Source organism: Phoenix dactylifera, chromosome 6, assembly GCF_009389715.1.
Source record: "Phoenix dactylifera cultivar Barhee BC4 chromosome 6, palm_55x_up_171113_PBpolish2nd_filt_p, whole genome shotgun sequence".
NCBI classification, from domain to species: Eukaryota; Viridiplantae; Streptophyta; class Magnoliopsida; order Arecales; family Arecaceae; genus Phoenix; species Phoenix dactylifera.
Window position 1 is genome coordinate 17,669,052 of NC_052397.1, and position 16,987 is coordinate 17,686,038.

The following is a 16,987-nucleotide window of genomic DNA, read 5'->3' on the forward strand; positions in this document are numbered from 1 at the left end:
CAAAAGCCAAGCGCTGGCTACTCCTCAATGGAACAAAACATTTTCAGGTGAGAGTGTTCCGTTGTCTTACGGACGAGGCAGAGAGTACTGATCTCATTACAAAGTCAGCCAAATAAAGCTAGTGTTTGAAGCATACCATGTACAGTGTTCTATCTGGTGATCCAGTTTACGTTCATCACAGACTTCCGATATGCTTTGATCCATTTCTAACTTGTTGGCATAACTAATAGCTTTATCAACTTGGACCCAACCAAAACTAAAGAGAGTACTGATCTCATCATATACCTGGCTCCTAAACCAAAACTTGTTTGAAGCCATACCACACCCCACTCATGAAAGGGAAGCCGCTCTCTTTAGCTCCTCATGCCAAGTTCCAGGCATTGGGTGGATAAGGACATGGATGAGATGAGAGGGGGAGGAGAGGAGCTTTTGTTTTAAATTAGGAAAAGAACAAAGTTAGGAGCCCCGGCACAAGGCGAAACCAACCTAAGATGCTCACTCCTTTTCACATCAATCCAATCTTTTCAGTCTCCTAAGCACGCCTGCCCTGCCCTGCCCTGCATATGTTGTCGAACAAAAAGGTGCCAATGGCATGGAGACATGATAAAAGCCCCCATGACATGATGGGTATTATGATATTTCCCCCCTGGAGTTAGTCAACGCACTCAATATCTTCGGATCGACTCCTTTCTTTTTTTCTTTTGAAATTTTTGCAATTCAGCCATTAAGATCAAATAACTGCATTAGCCTCAACATTTTACAGGTCAAGTCACAAATACCTCCCACAACTGTCCACCTACAATAATTCCAACACCATGAACAGCACCTAAAGCCTCCTCTCAGCACGCTTGTGTATTTCTCGTTAGCCTAAACATTCCAAATTCATAAGTTGTGTTATTTTCTTTGGTATAAATTGCGATCCTCAAAGAGATCCAGGCATGCCATAAATTAGTGTTTTTTGGGGTCCACCACTGCTCGAAGAGGAAAATAATGACACTCCACTAGGAGGGAGTCCTGTTCCATCTATGTACCTTTCTGATCAAGTTACTTAACGAGCTATAATAAAGTAATAGGACATGAAGTTGAAATCACCATTTTACTAGAAGCTCATAGAATAAGATAGATTTATTTTATCTATTTTATATTTTCTTACTCTTCTCGTCACATTTGAGTCGGACTTTTCTTTAATGGACGAGCTCAATATGTAAAATTTTTAATAATGAGATTAAAAAGTGCAGAGATAGAGTTCGAACTCATGAATTCACCATTTTTTATAAAAGCTTAAGCCGATAGGATAAGATAGATTTATTTATATATTTTATATTTTCTAATACTCCCCTCACATGTGGGTCGGATTTTCCTCAATGGGCGAGCCCAACATATAAATTTTTTTTTAATAATGGGTTTAAAGAGTGCGGAGACATGGTTCGAACTCAGGATCTCTGCTCTGATACCAAGTTGAAATCACCACTTATCCTAAAAACTTAAGCTAATAGAATGAGGTAGATTTATTTTATATATTTTATATTTTCTTACACATAGCAGGTCGAGTACCATAGAAAAAGATGGGACAATGGTGGGGATTAAAATCTCCGTTCATTCCACCAACGTTGTCCCCACAAGCTCGAGCACAATCCATTGGAGAATCTTACATTAGCATCTAGTTATGCTTTCACTCAAATGTTCCATTTTGAGGAATGCAGGCCCCCATATATTCATGTCTCTTGCTTCCAAGAAACCCTGCACCAAGGCATATGGGTTCTCTCCGGCACCCAAATCCAAGCCAGTTCACATGATCTCACCGTAACTCCTCTGCTGCATATGGTCCCCCTTTTTCCCTCTTGAGCTGCACTTTTCCGAGCCACCATTATCCGTCATTCCGTTGCCTAAAGAGAAGTTTAGGTTCAAATGGCCACTACTGCTTTTTATTGTCCTTTGAGCTGCAACCATGACAAGATCTTGCCGGCCTATTCGCTTTAATCTCATTTCCTCTGTCTCTCTCTCTCTAACTCTCTCAGCAGTCAGGCTTGAGGCTGCCGCTCTTCTTTTTTTTTTTTAACGGGAACTAGAGGCTTTAGTGGAGAGCATATATTCGTTAACAAGATAAAAGCCAGATGATGAGCTATAGATTCAGAAAAATTGTACATCTTCTTCAGTCCCCAGGCACAAAGCAAGAAAGTCACAGATGGCAGGTGAGTAACCTTTAAACATGCCATAGACGCCAAGACCCCAGAAAAGATGGATATTTGTTGAGTAGCTAAACTGAGGGAAATTAACGGTAACGACCAGAAAAAAAAAAGAAGAGCAACATCTTTGGTCCTTCTCGGGCTGAAAAATCCTTCCTTTTAGCCACTAATCCTGCATTAGTAATAGACTCAAAACTCTCAAAAAGACAAACGAAGGAAGCGTGAAAGAGAGAGAGAGAGAGAGAGAGAGCATTTAATTTAGAACCTCAACAACTGGATCCCATCACACATTCTTAGCCTCTCCAATCTCCAATCTCTGCATTTCAAGGTCCCAAACTCCCACACTGTAATTCTGTAAAGAGAAAAAAATCCCAGGAAAGGAAAGAAATAAAATCATCTTTGGGCTAAAAATCGTTCCTTTACTACCAAATCAAAGGATGAAAGAAAAGGAAAAAGAGAAAATGAGAGAAAGACGCAATTAGTTTTCTTAGCTATGGTATACATATGGATGTATCAAGCTTAATTTTTTTTTCCAAAAAATTACAAATGGTTAACTCAATCCCCCCCCCCCCCAAGAAAAAAAAAAAGAAAACAAAAATAATATGAGAGGAGGAGGAACAATAGCCCAACAAGAAACAGGGGAAGTCCCAAGATGCGATTTTTATGGTGGATGGAGCAGGGAAGGGAAGCTTAGTAAATAAAAATCGAATTCAGTAGTCGGGCATGAGGTGGGAGATCTTGCCCTCCTCGCCTGGCATCGTCCCCTGCTGCTCGGTGACGCGGAGCCAGATGCAGACGGCGGTGAAGCTGAGGACGAGGCTGAGCAGCCCGCTGCCGAGCCCGATCCCGACGATGGCGAGCACCGAGAGCCCCCTCCCCGTCGCCGGCGGCAGCGGGTAGCCGTAGAGGTCCTTGTTGCCAATAAAAGAGCTGGCATTGAAGCGGGGAAGCCCCCCGGAGCGGTTGGCAAGGAGGACGGGGATGGGGCCGGAGAGCTGGTTGTAGGAGACGTCGAAGGCGGAGAGGCGGACGAGGAGGCCGAGCTGGTCCGGGATGAGGCCGGAGAGGGCGTTGGCGTGGAGGTCGATGACGTTGAGATAGGCGCAGAGGGCGAGCTGCGGGGGGATGGGGCCGGAGAGGCGGTTGGCGGAAAGGTTGAGGACGGCGAGGTTGAGGAGGGAGGAGAACTCGGGGGGGATGGGCCCGGTGAGGGCGTTGGAAGAGAGGTCCAGGGACTGGAGGTTGGTGCAGTTGGCGAGGAACGGGGAGAGCGTGCCGGAAAGGGACAGATTCGCCAGCGACAGCTTGTAGACGCGGCCGTTGTTGCAGGTGGCGCCGCCCAGGTAGGAGGTGAAGCCGTTGCAGGGAGCGGCGAAGGTGGTCTTGCTCCAGTTCCGAAGGCTGTGCGTCGGGTCCGACAGCGACTGCCGGAGGTTCGTCAGGCACCGCTCATCGTCCGGGTCGCTGACGGCAGCCGGAGGGAGCTCAAGCAGTGATACTATTAGTACTAGGAGGAGGAGCAGGGCCGGCGCCACCGCCGCACGGCCCGGCCGCGTCGGTGATGCTAATGGGTGGTGGCGGTGGTGGAAGGAGGAGAGGAGGAGGAGAGATGGTTTCGCCGGCCGAGGCGGCGGCGGCGGCGGCAACATGGGAGCGAGGAGGAGAGAAGAAGAGGTGTTGGGGGATTGTAAAAGAGCAGCCTCCGAGACTCTCCCTGTCTCGGTTCCCGTGGGTAAGTGGGGATCTTTGTTACGACGAGGCTTCGGTGCCTCCGGTGAGGTTACCCCTAATAGCGGTTGTTTTTTCTCAGGGAAAAATGTGTTTTGACCCATGCAATTTTGTCTAATTTACAATGAGACACAGTCAACTATAAAAGCCCCACAGTACCATTAACATTGTACTTTAAAAATCCAAATTACCTCTTCATATTATAAAAATCTAAAAAAATCTAATCTTTGTACTTATTAGAAGGAAAGGAAAGAGAAAATCCTATGATGAGGTTTCGATATTTTAGATTTATACAATTTAGGAGCGAGACTCTTGTTCTAGTGTTTGTGGATATGTACAATTAGAGCTTCCAAGTTGGCCTTTTTTGAGTAGGGCTTCCAAATTATCCTTGGCTACATACCAAAACACAACAACATAGAAGAAAAGTTAATGGAAGAGAATACATTGGATTTACTGAGAAGAAGGAAGAGAAGAATCCCAACTCTACGTGGAGCTGTCCGGTTTTGACATAAGTCTAGGCCTAGAGTTAAGGCCCCGTCTCTCGTACCAGCAGTGTTCTACAACCTATCACCAACTCAAACATCTCCAAATGCACCGATTTCAGGCTATTGTTCAAATAGCTCTGTCCGAGAAGCTTTTAAGGATCTCCAGTTGATGCAGGGGAACAATTTCTTGCCTAATTCCAGCACCTTTGTCAATGTCCCTTTGATGAAAAGGAGGGGAGAATCAACCAAAACTTCAGTTCCTTTGTTGGTGCCATGCCCACTAGAATGTTGTTCTAATTACCTATCAAAGATCTGGTTGTTTTAATTACCTTTGTTTCGAATTCCCTATAGGCAAAATGGGAAATGTGACGAAGCCTTTGAAGTTCTACATGCATCATCTTGACGCAAGGGCTACTTTAGTCACAGAGATATCCATTCTTCTCACTTTAAATAATCTCTTTTATCATTCAGCTATTAAAATTAATTTTTAGATCTCTACCATTGTTGCCTTTGTGTCAATGCACTGTTGTAAACGATTACAAGATGGAAAGAAATGTCAACTACTTCTTGATATGGTGGATGAAGGAATGTTGTAGCATGAAATACTCTGATGTCTTTCTATATCCAGGGCAAAGATATGCGGAATAAACGATTGATTATTTACTGGCTTTATGATGATGCTAGCATTGATCACATCATGCCTGCAATTAGAAATTTTAGATTCAGCTCAACGTGTGATGGTTTTCATCGTCCGCAAGGGCTTCGATTCTTGTAAACATGTTTGTAATATGTGCTAGCATACGAGCTGCAACAAAACTATTTGGTGGCTCGAAAGAAAAGGATCCAATTATATGGAGTGCGATGATAAAATGAATATGGAATGCATGGGGATGGTGTGGCTGTCCATCCTCTCTCCTTTTTTTTTTTCTCATTCATCGAATAACATAAAGGTATTCTAGTGCTAAAATATTTTAAAGTTATCATGCAATGGCCATATTATGCCATGTCTTAGCACGATCACATTGGATTGCTTAAGTAACTTGGAAGATCCATGTATTAATCAGATAAATTTGAGGGGGTCAAAGTATATTTTTCTTGACTGCTATCCTTCTATAGTTACTATTATGGAAGGATATAGAGAGCTGAGGTAGCAACGTGTCTGATACATGAGATTGATGATAGTGACGGTATCGATATTGATGATAGGATGAACCGGTCTCCATGGATATCTTTGCTTTGGATTATATTATATGGATTATATGGATCCTATCTATTATATGGATTGGGTCTGGGAGTCAATTTCTTCAGCTGTGAATGTGTCTGTGAGATGGGCAGACAGAGCTGAGCACAGCAAACTTGGAAGGAGTAGTTTTGCGTGCAGCGACGAACAAGAGCCTACGTGTAATTTATGGACACATGTTGGAGATCGAAGCTTGTAAAGAGAAAATGGGGTGTGATTCATGAGAAGTGATAGCTAAAGCTGGTTGCATTTGAATCTCATCTGGACTGGGAACTGAAATCCAACTCAGAATTTCTTGGAAAAGTCTATGGTTAGGGCCAAGTGATGAGTGCGAGGGAGCGAACCGTCCATTGAACTCGAAATCATCTTGTGCATGGCTTCAGGCATATAATTGGACCGCGCGTTGCACACACAGGCAGGCGGTATGGTAGGCCACCATAGTTTCAGATGGATGTACCCAAGACAATGAAAGCTAATATTTATTAAACTGGTCTAGTTATAGTATGATTGGCTATATATGTTGCTAATTCTATTTGCACCAGCATTAGATTCCCTACAAATATATCACTTCAAATGCTAATAGGGTTGCTGTCATTCTCTGGCAATCATGTATCAGGGGATGGGAATTGGTTTCAGAAGATAGTAAATGAGATGGCCACCTAATAATTGCTGAGGAGTCTCCCTTAAGAATAATGTGAGAAGCCCTCAACGTTTTTGTAGCATATATATCAATCTTTCCCACATAGCATGCAATTCTGCCACAATAGCATGATATGAAACACTTTGATGCCACCTGCTGCAACCCCTATATGGCTGGCATTTCTAATCACAAAGCTTGCTCCATTCATAGTTACCTTTCTTTTTCTCTCTTATAATTATTTATAAATTAATATTTTATATTAATTTTTAATTTATTCTAATCTAATTTATTAGAATTAATATGTTATTATTAATAATTTATTATAATTATCATATTATTATTTTTTATTCTATCTTGCAATGGCGATGGATGATATTCAAGGATCCTGAATCACATTAATAGAACCTCCACTGCCCACAAACCATTTAAGATTAGAATATATCCATGGAGCGACCGAGCATATATGTCTTCCTCCAAAGAAAAAGAACCATTCACAATGCTAACAACCTTTGATCGAATAATAGGTCTCAGCCTCTTATATAATAGTTCCACCGTTTACCGAAAAACGACGCTGATAGCAATGGTCCCATAATTACGTGCTAACAGACGAGTAGTGTACTATTTGGAAGTGGAGCCGGCCTAAGTCTCTATCTGGGTCAATGTCCGACAAGACCTTGTTCCTCGTGCACCACCGCCCCATGATTTGAGTTAAGGAACCACAGTGTCACTTTTCTTATGGCCTACTGGCTACTCTCTCTCTCTCTCTCTCTCTCTCTCTCTCTCTCTCTCTCTCTCTCTCTCTCTATATATATATATATATATATATATATATATATATATATATGTATATATATATATATATGTATGTATATATATATATATATGTATGTATATATATGTATATATATATGTATGTATATATATGTATGTATGTATGTATGTATGTATCTCTATCTCTACTCGATCTAAATATGCCAAAATATAGATATCAGCAATTCTATACTCTTCTTAAGGTTCGTTGAATACACCTTGTCCTTCGAGATATCTATAAAGAGCGAAGATTAGGTGGTAGCTAGCAAAGTGTACTGAGTGTGTTATGCTACAGTGATTTGCTGCATATAACTATTTTGCAATATATAATCAACTGTTCATATGATAAAATTACTTCACAAATAAAGATTCATCAAACTGACCTCGAATCCTTGAGAGAAAGCTTGAAAATTATGATTATGATTATGGTTACATGTTTTTTTTTTGTTTTCCTAACTATTAAAATATTTATAGAAGAAAAAAAATAAAAAAATAAAAAAAAATTTATTTTTCTATTTCATCACATTTGGTACATCTTAAAAGTTATATATACTTATGTACGGACTCTATATAAGTAAAATAATATAGGCTGATGTATGATCACGCTAATAAAGAAAAATATTATGGATGATACAGGCTGTTATGTGAACTTAAAATCATTCTAACAAAATCATGATGACAAAAAAAAAAAAATTAATATATGTTGATACAAAATCATGCTAACATTTCTTAACATGGCTATTGGTTTCATGAGCTTTAGATCTGCATTTAAGTGAATATGTTGGAGATGGGCAACGTGAATCCGATCAAGAACATGAAACATGTACTTATGTAGGATAGGTTTATGGATTAAGGTTGTGCCTAAATTCCTCTTGGCCTTAATACCTATTGTTCCCATTTTATCTCTCAATAAATTTGAGATGGATCCCCGCGCCCGCCCCTCTTTCTCTATCTCTCTCAAACAAGCATACTATATCTTAGCTAGATCTCTCTCTCGCTCTCTCATACAGACACTTACTGTTGTTGGAAAAGAAAGAAGCTTTTAGATGGAGACGCGGGATGAGATAAAATAATGATCTGGATCCCAAAAAGGCTCCTTGAATTTTCTTTCATTTTTTCCTTTATTGTACGTGACAGACACCAATAGATGCTTAAGGTTGCAGAATATTTACTCTGAGGAAGGATATCTACCTGAGAATTGAAGAGAAGCTAACATGAAGAAACAACAATAAAGGAAATATTATAGTGCGGAAAATCTCGTTTTGGTAGCTCACTCAAATAAGCAGAAGGCACATCCAACATCCATTTGTGAAGTTGAGGAAGCTCACTAGGGAAATTCTCTAGGGTACGATTGGAGGAGAATAACTTTCTTCACGCCAATTAACATTCCAACAATTCTGGAACTCTTTGAAATGAGAAGGCTATTGAAGGAGTACACTATTCAAAAGTTACAAGAATCAAAGCATGGAGCTCAACAATTTTGATTTCCCCAGAACCAACCAACTGCCCTGAGATTTTTGAGATTTATAGAGGCAGCATATCTAGTCTTCACATTAGCAACATGGCAGCAGAATCAAAGTCCCCTTTCCCTCATGAAATGCAAAATCAAAGTCTAACATGACGGAAAGATGTTCTATACGAGCTGGACCAGCAGTAACTGATCCCATTGGTCAAGATACTGCAAGTGTTAAGAGCAGAGGGAATGGCAAACTCTTAGCATGTCAAAGTCCCCTCTGATACTGCTGCATGAACTGGTATACAGAATTCAGGGAAGTATGGCTGAGAGGAAGTTGGAGAGATCAAAATAAATGTTCTTTATGTTTGTCCAAAGGCTCCTCCACCTTCTAGATAAAACGTGTTTTCACTGCTTCCCTTGTACTCAGCAAAGAAATGATGGTTACAATAAGACTATCAGGCAAATTACTGATATGATCCTCCAACTTGATCACCTCTAAGCAGTATGATAAAGTAAGATCAGCGACATTGCAGGATGGTAGATAGAAGTTTAAACCAGCAGAGCATCCAGTATGGGTCGAGGTAACAATGAAATCTTAGCAACTATGCTTCACTTCCCCCACTCAGTGGGATAAACCTCTCCAGCCCAGAAGCTTTCATTAATAGCCTGGTCCTATGCAATTGTCAGCATCACCCCACATGATTAGCTTTCAAAGTGAAACTTTTTCTTTTTTCTTCTTTAAAATAACTTTCAAGTTGGAACTAATGCAGCAGTTAAACTACAGAATTGCCACTCCTAGCTTTACATATGAAAGAAAAGGCATTGAAATAATTCAACAAATATTTGTAAGCCTCGGCCATGCACCAGAAAGTGCATTCAGAGAATTCAAGTAATGTGTTTCCCTCTGCCATGCTCCCTCTGCAGTCTGTATATTATAAACCCCTCCCAATGTGGGTGCAGGCTCCAAGTACATGGCTAAGTAAAGATGATGAAAATTTCTAAAGAAACAGAATGACCCAAAGAAGTTGTTTACCTCACTTGCGCTGTTTGAAGATGTGCACCTTCCTGTAATTCGGCACCATAGAAGAATGGCGAAGATTCTGCGAAAATAATAAAAGCAAAGAGTAGATTGTGCTGCTCAAAAAGCACAGGTTCTGCGAAAGAAAGAGAGCACTGCCAATGGTTACATGCCTCATGCATCATCCAAATGTTGCATGATACATTCCTGCATAGCCTTCTGTCACATCCATAGCCAAGTGGAGTCGGTAAGCAATAATGGCTTGGTAGCACAGCAACCTCCCACAGAGGTAGTCACTTTTGTAAAGGAAGCTGGAAGAAAAAGTCATACGTCAGAGTAGTATTGCTCATCTTTCCACCATTATAATGCTAAAGCCTCAGAAGCTCCACCAACAACAAAGCATTTGATGTAGTATAGGCTCTGATTATATTAGTTGGGATTTTTATCTGAGCTAGTTTTGGTGGTATCTTGGTAAAGTGGGACAGCCTACGTGAAAGCATGCACATATATTACAATGGGACTAGTTATCATAGGGTCCACTTGAACTCCTCAAGAGGAACCGTACCATTTTCTGGCCCCTAAACCATCTTTGAGAAGTTTGGGAGATGGTTACATGCTTTTCTACCATGTTTAATTTAATGAGGTTTCAACTTAGAAAAGATTGAAAAAGGAGAATAATTATCTTAGAAAAGAAATAGAAAAAGATTACATGAAAGTCCCACGCCTGCACTTGGCATCTGAGAAAAGATTGCTCGGCTAGTGTGGAAAGAGATTATGGAGTCTAATTGCTAGCCTACCAGCAGGATAATAAATCACAGCTCAATAATGTTTCATTGCTATGCATCCAGAAAGATACCATCCCTTTTACTCACCAAACTCATATGAATCAGCCCAAAACACACCTACTTGCACATAATGCCACCAAATGTACCTCAAGTCATGACCTCCTTACTACCTAATAGAGGAGCAAAATATTAGGTGTCGAACAAGTTCCAATTGATTGTTACCTATAATATAATAGCTTGTTACCTAATATATATCAGAACAATGCTGTAAAAAAGTATTCCGACAGCAATGAAAGCCTCAATAATTTTAAATTCTCGAAACAAGTTGTCCGTGAGTGATGAGAGCACAAAAGTGCGACCTACATGTCACCTAAATTAGTATTATTGCTAACCGATAATGATAAATTCACTGGATTAATATTATATTTGGGTTTGGCATAGATTTTCATAAATTAGAGATAAAATGCACATTGAGTACAAATTTGACTAAAGAAGGATCCCTTCCCAGATCCGACCCGGTTGAAGATCGGGTCGGGTCCGAGTCGGGTTCGGATCCGAATCAGGTCCATTTCTTTTGTGCTTTTGGGAAATAATTTTGGGGCAAATCTAATTTGGCCATATCATAACTATGAGGTGCTGGGTAACCCATGACTTGAAAGACTTGCAATTGACCTCTAGTCAGAACAGATGACACGCGACGAACCAAGTTCGTCCGTCTACAAGCCAAATTTCATATCACACTATTTTTTTTATTATTATCTAGATGACTGATTGGATGGAAATTGGTGTCTCCCAGCTCCATCTCACGAGGGCAAAGAAAATCCCGACGATCACGCTCCCAGCTCATCCCTCCGCATCCAAGTTCTCCCGTGCCACGAACGCCCCAATCCGGCCAAAGAAGGAAGGCCACATTCCCAGCTTCTTCACGCGCTGCCAGCATCCCAACCGCATCCCAGCAAGCGTGATTTCCAGCGATCTACCAACGCCCATCAAGCCTCTTCCGGATTCCAGCCGTGGCATCCGTCCGAGATCCCAGGCGCCCACCAAGCCGTGATCGGCTCCTCCGGCTTCAGCCCCTCCTCCGCGTCTCAAGCCATTCCGGATTCCCAGCATCCACCGCATCCCAGCTCCTTCCAATCCGGTGATCCCGAAATCCCCCCCCTTCCGCATCAGGAGTCCGGCGATCTCGCTTCCGCGACTAAAGAGGGAAGTCGACCGGAGCAATCCTCCACCATTTCCTCCTCCTTCCCAGCATCCCGGATGATCCGTGATTCCACCCAAAATCCAAGTGACCCTGCGGCTATAAGAAGAGGGGAGAGGCCATCGGCAGAGGTGTGCTCGGTTGGGGTGGGAACCAAAGGAGGAGCTCGGCTGGGATCGGGTCCAAAGAAGAAGAAGGAAAGAGGCCATCGGCTGGTTCGGGGAAGAAGAAACAGAGAGGAGTGTTGATGCTCTGTTTTCAAACAGAGCACATTCCTTTGTTTTGTTTTTTTTATTCTTTTTCTTTTTCTTTTCATGTTTAGTTTTATTTTTAAGAGCAATGTTTCATGCTTAGTTTTATTTTTAAAGAGCAATGCTTTTTGTTTAGTTTTATTGAGAGCAATGTGTTTTGAGTTTGAGTTTTACTTGAGAACAATGTTTTAAGTTTTAACTTTAGAGAATTTTATTTTGGAGGAGTGTTTTACTTTTAAGATTGTATTTATGCTGAAATTTTAATTTCTTTTATGCAATACATTAAATCTTCTTTTATGAAATTTATGTTTGCTTCAATCCCCTTAGTTTCATCCATTTTAATTTTATGCCAGAGCTTTATTTTTCATTAAAAATGCTTTTTGAATCTAAGTACATGTCTTCTAGTTAATTTCAATTAAAAATCATAATCCGGTAGACTAGAGAATCCATCAACATCTCCGAAATAATGTTTTCCTTTTATCATTCAAAAATCGATTTCAAATCCGAGTGAACGTTCTAATTTTTATGCAACTCCAATCGCCTCCCTGTGGATCGACCTCTTACAACCGCTATTCTTCGAGTAGAACAGGTAAGAGTAAAAAATTAAATTTAAACTTTGTTCGTCGGTTCTAACAACGATCTGTTTAGCATATTTTTAGTTAGACAGAAATTGGACGAACAAAATTTTGGCGCCATTGGCGGGGAGGCAAATCGAGAAGCAAGAACGATCACGAAGATCAAATTGAATTTTGGATGCCCGGAGTGAACGCACTCCGGTAGTAAGTTTTTATTTTTATTAATTTTTCTTATTTTGATTATTTTAGTTAGTAATTTCATAGTTATTAAATTCTGAAATTTGAAATTCGTAATTAAAGTTTTCTAAAAAAAAGAAAGTAAAAAAAAAATAATTTTTTTTTTAAAAAAAAAATTTCAAGAATTCAAAAATTTAAATTCAAAATTCGAATTCTGTGATTCGAAATTTGAAATTTAAATTAAAAAAAGTAAAAATAAAAAATTAATTAAATTTAAAAAATATTATTTTTGCTAGTAATTGATAGGGTGCAATCCTCCGAGGTGATCATACCTCTATTGGGGCTCCTCACGGAGTAATCTCCAGAGCTTATTCAACGGGTATTCGGAGATTGACTGACGCATAAGGATTAGTTTTAGTTTACATTCAAGTTATTCCTATATATAAAAAAAAAACAACATAAAATTTAAAAAATAAGAAAAATAAAAAATTGCTTGCTCATTTAATCAATACAACCTAATGACATTGCATAAACTTTAAAAAATATATTGATTATTTGCTGCATTTAGTATTAAGTATTTGCATAAAGTAATTAAGGGCAAAACCCACTAAAAAGATAAGGTCGGAAAGTCATTACCTGTCCTTAGCCCAAAAATCACCACCTTGCATACTTATCCTAAGCCAAATTAAATTAAAATCAAATTAGACGTTGGCCTTAGGGTTTTCGAGCTCAATTAGGCACTTGGAAAGAAGCGGCTGAAAGCCACTCCAGTGAGAATTTAGTAATTGGTGATGTCTAGGAAAGTTTTACAACAGTGAGAACTGTTACGGGTATTGTGGTATCGGTGTATCCCTTCTGGCACCACCACACACCCCAGGACTTTTCTGGTCACTGATTACTGGATTGCTTAACTGGTAAGCTCAAGCTCAATCTGAAAGGGAGATTAGGAGCTGTCTAATCTAGAAGAGAATTTCAGGAACTTTTTAACCTGATACATCTCTGTGCAACTAGATTTAAGAAGCTACTAAACCTCACTTAGTTCTAAGACTAATAGGGTCAATTTATTGTGTGGTGTTGGTTGTGGTCATCTGTGTCTAGCCCTTCTCTTCTTTTAGGATTTCGTTCATTGTAGGAGTCGAATCTAATTAAGTTGTGGAAAATGTATGCATGGTAGAAGGTCATTAAGGGATAAGTTAACCCCATTTGATCCTGAGATTGAAAGAACTTTTCATCACAACCTGCGAACTGTAAACCAACCGTCGATCTCTACAATGGGTGAACATATTAGAACCCTAAATGAATTGTTTGCACCCGCATCCGCTAGCCCCCCTACTTGCATAGTATTACCAATTAATAATGCAGCCCAATTCGAGATTCGGGCTGCAACAATAAACATGTTACCCAAGTTTCATGGGTTCGAGAGTGAACAACCCTACATTCATCTAAACAAATTTTTGACAATCTGTCAAACGTTTAGAAATCAAAATTTAGATGAAGAGGGTATTAAATTAAGGTTATTTCCCATGACTTTAGAGGATCGTGCTGCTGCATGGCTGTATTCCCTAGCTTCAAATTCCATCACATCATGGGAACAACTATCTAGGAAGTTCATGGCTAAGTTCTATCCCATGGTAAAAACTGAAAAAATTAAGGATGCAATCAGAACTTTTAGAGGAAAATCTGAGGAGGAATTTTCCCAACTATGGGAAAGATTCCATGATCTTTTGGTCAAGTGCCCCCACCATGGGCTTGACAAGGCTGACCTAGTACATTTCTTTTACAAAGGACTACCTCCGGCACATAGAAACATGATTGAGTCCATGCACAAGGGTAGGTTCATGGACCAAACCCCAGATCAAGCCTATGAATTTCTTGTTGACTTAGCCGAGAACGCCCAAAATTGGAGTAGCTATGGTGAGGAAGTAAATAGAGATGAGTTCGGGTCTAGAAAATCAGGTAATTATGAAATGAAAGCAGACTCAGAACTCAAAAATGTCATGTCCAATCTGGTGACTGGAATGAACAACTTAAGCAAAAAGTTTGATACTTTCACTGTTTCCACTAGCTCGAGTTCATATAAAGAATTAAATCCCATCATGAAAGTGGATCACGAGTCACATAGTTTATGTATCTTGTGTAATAGTTCTGAGCATCTAGTGGAGTGCTGTCCTAGTTTACCCAACATTAAGGCTGAGCAGGCAAATGCTCTAAACTCATATAGTGCCTTCAAGAAGCCCACTCCCAATTCATTCAGCCCAGTCTACCACCCTGATAATAGGTTCCATCCAAATTTCTCATACAAGCAAAATGAACCTATTCAGCATCAAGGTGGTCCACCAGGTTTTCAGAAAAATTTTTCCAGGATAGGTCTATCACAAATAAACCAATCATTGGCTCCACCTATCCCTACTTATAGTGCCCCTATCCCTCAGCAAACTACATCATTGGAAGCCATGATGGCTAACATGATGAAGCAGCAACAAGACTTCATCCAACAACAACAACAGACCAACATGGCTCAAACCCAGACTAACCAATTCCATGCGCAAGCGATTGCAAAACTTGAGGTTAGTCTGAGCTAAATAGCCAACTCTCTAGGGGATAGGAAGAAAGGTGAATTGCCCAGTCAGCCAGTGCCTAACCCTAGTAGGCAACAGAATCAAGGGCCGAGAGGCCAGTTTCATATTGATTCTAATGGAAACCCTAACCATGAAGTCCAGGCAATTACCACTTTACGATCTGGCAAGCAAGTGGACAACAAAGTCCAACTTCCTGTGCAAGAAAAAGAAGAAAAACATGAACCAAACCCCACCCAGAAAAAGGCACAAGAATAGGGAACACAAGGAATAGAGGAGAAACTAATAGAGACTTACACACCTAAGGCTCCCTTTCCTAATAGACTACAAGACTTAAAGAAAAAATCTCAGTACGATGAAATCATGGAAGTCTTTAAAAATGTTCAAATAAATTTACCCTTTCTAGATGCCATCAGACAAATCCCCTCCTATACAAAATTCTTAAAAGACTTAACCACGGTGAAAAGAAAAACCAGTATTCCTAGGCAAGCTGTGATGGCTGCACAAGCCTCATCTCTTATTCAACAGCAGATTGCCCCAAAATACAAGGACCCTGGTTGCCCCACTATTGAAATTAAAATAGGAGAAACCATCATTCGGAGAGCCCTATTAGACTTAGGAGCAAGTGTGAACCTATTACCCTATTCTGTCTACACCGAACTAGGTTTGGGGGAATTAAAACCCACAAACATCACTTTGTCATTAGCAGATAGGACTGTGAAGTATCCTAAGGGAATTGTAGAGGATGTAATTGTAAAGGTAAATGAGTTTTACTACCCTGTGGATTTTGTAGTCCTCGAAACTGAACCAGTGAAAAACCTAGGAAGTCACATCCCGGTAATCCTTGGTAGACCATTTTTGGCCACTTCAAATGCTGTGATCAGTTGCCGAAATGGGATAATGACCTTAGCATTTGGAAACTTGACCGTCCAACTCAATGTCTTTCACAGTAGTAATCAACCATCTGAGATGGACGATTTAGAAGAAATTCACATGATTGAAAACATAATCAGCAAGTCCTTCGAGGAGTCAAGTTATTCTGATCCACTAGAAAGATGTTTGGCCCAATTCAATCAAGATTGTGAGGAAGGAGAGTCGAATCAGGAGGTTAATGCATTACTAGATTCCATTCCTGTAATGGATACTAGCAGATGGGCGACTAAATTTGAATCATTACCTATACCTGAATCCCAGCTAGTACCTTCAAGTGTTAAACCTCCCCAGCTTGAACTTAAAGATCTGCCTGAAAACCTAAAATATGCATTTCTAGGGGACAACAACACCTTACCTGTTATTATTGCATCAAATTTAACTGAAGAACAGGAAGAGAAGTTGTTAAATATCCTTCAGAAAAATCAAGAAGCGATCGGCTGGTCTATAGCTGATATTAAGGGGATTAGCCCTTCTGTGGTCCAACATAAAATTCATCTAGAAGAGGATGCAAAAACCTCTAGAAAACCACAAAGGCGACTTAACCCAGTCATGAAAGATGTAGTTCTAGCTGAAATCATTAAACTCTTAGATGCAGGGATTATATACCCTATTTCTGATAGCCAGTGGGTGAGCCCAGTTCAAGTTGTACCCAAGAAATCTGGAATTACTGTGATCAAGAATGACCAAAATGAGTTAGTCCCAACTCGAATCCAAACTGGATGGCGAGTGTGCATCGACTACAGAAAGCTGAACGCCATGACTAGGAAAGACCACTTCCCACTACCCTTCATTGACCAAATGTTAGAACGTCTAGCTGGCCACTCTCATTACTGTTTTCTTGATGGTTATTCTGGATATAACCAAGTTCCAATTGCACGTGAGGATCAAGAGAAAACCACATTCACCTGTCCTTATGGCACTTTTGC

General features: G+C 40.3%; 1 protein-coding gene and 1 long non-coding RNA gene across 4 annotated transcripts; both read right to left on the reverse strand.

The window, feature by feature from the left end:
- Positions 1-2,754: 2,754 nt before the first annotated feature.
- LOC103707520 (receptor-like protein 44) lies at positions 2,755-3,976 on the reverse strand. Its single transcript, XM_008792045.4, has one exon. It carries the CDS (start codon positions 3,833-3,835, stop codon positions 2,897-2,899), a length of 939 nt encoding a protein of 312 aa, XP_008790267.2. The 5' UTR covers positions 3,836-3,976; the 3' UTR covers positions 2,755-2,896.
- Positions 3,977-8,459: 4,483 nt separating this feature from the next.
- LOC120111140 lies at positions 8,460-10,678 on the reverse strand. Of its 3 annotated transcripts, none has more exons than XR_005512279.1 (3): positions 10,593-10,678; positions 9,579-10,518; positions 8,460-9,217 (listed from the first exon to the last, which is right to left on the reverse strand). It is a non-coding gene; the product is annotated as an uncharacterized LOC120111140 (long non-coding RNA). The 3 variants fall into 3 exon arrangements; XR_005512278.1 differs by having other exon boundaries at positions 9,579-9,874; positions 10,273-10,678; XR_005512277.1 differs by having other exon boundaries at positions 9,579-10,678.
- Between the last annotated feature and the right edge of the window lie 6,309 nt (positions 10,679-16,987).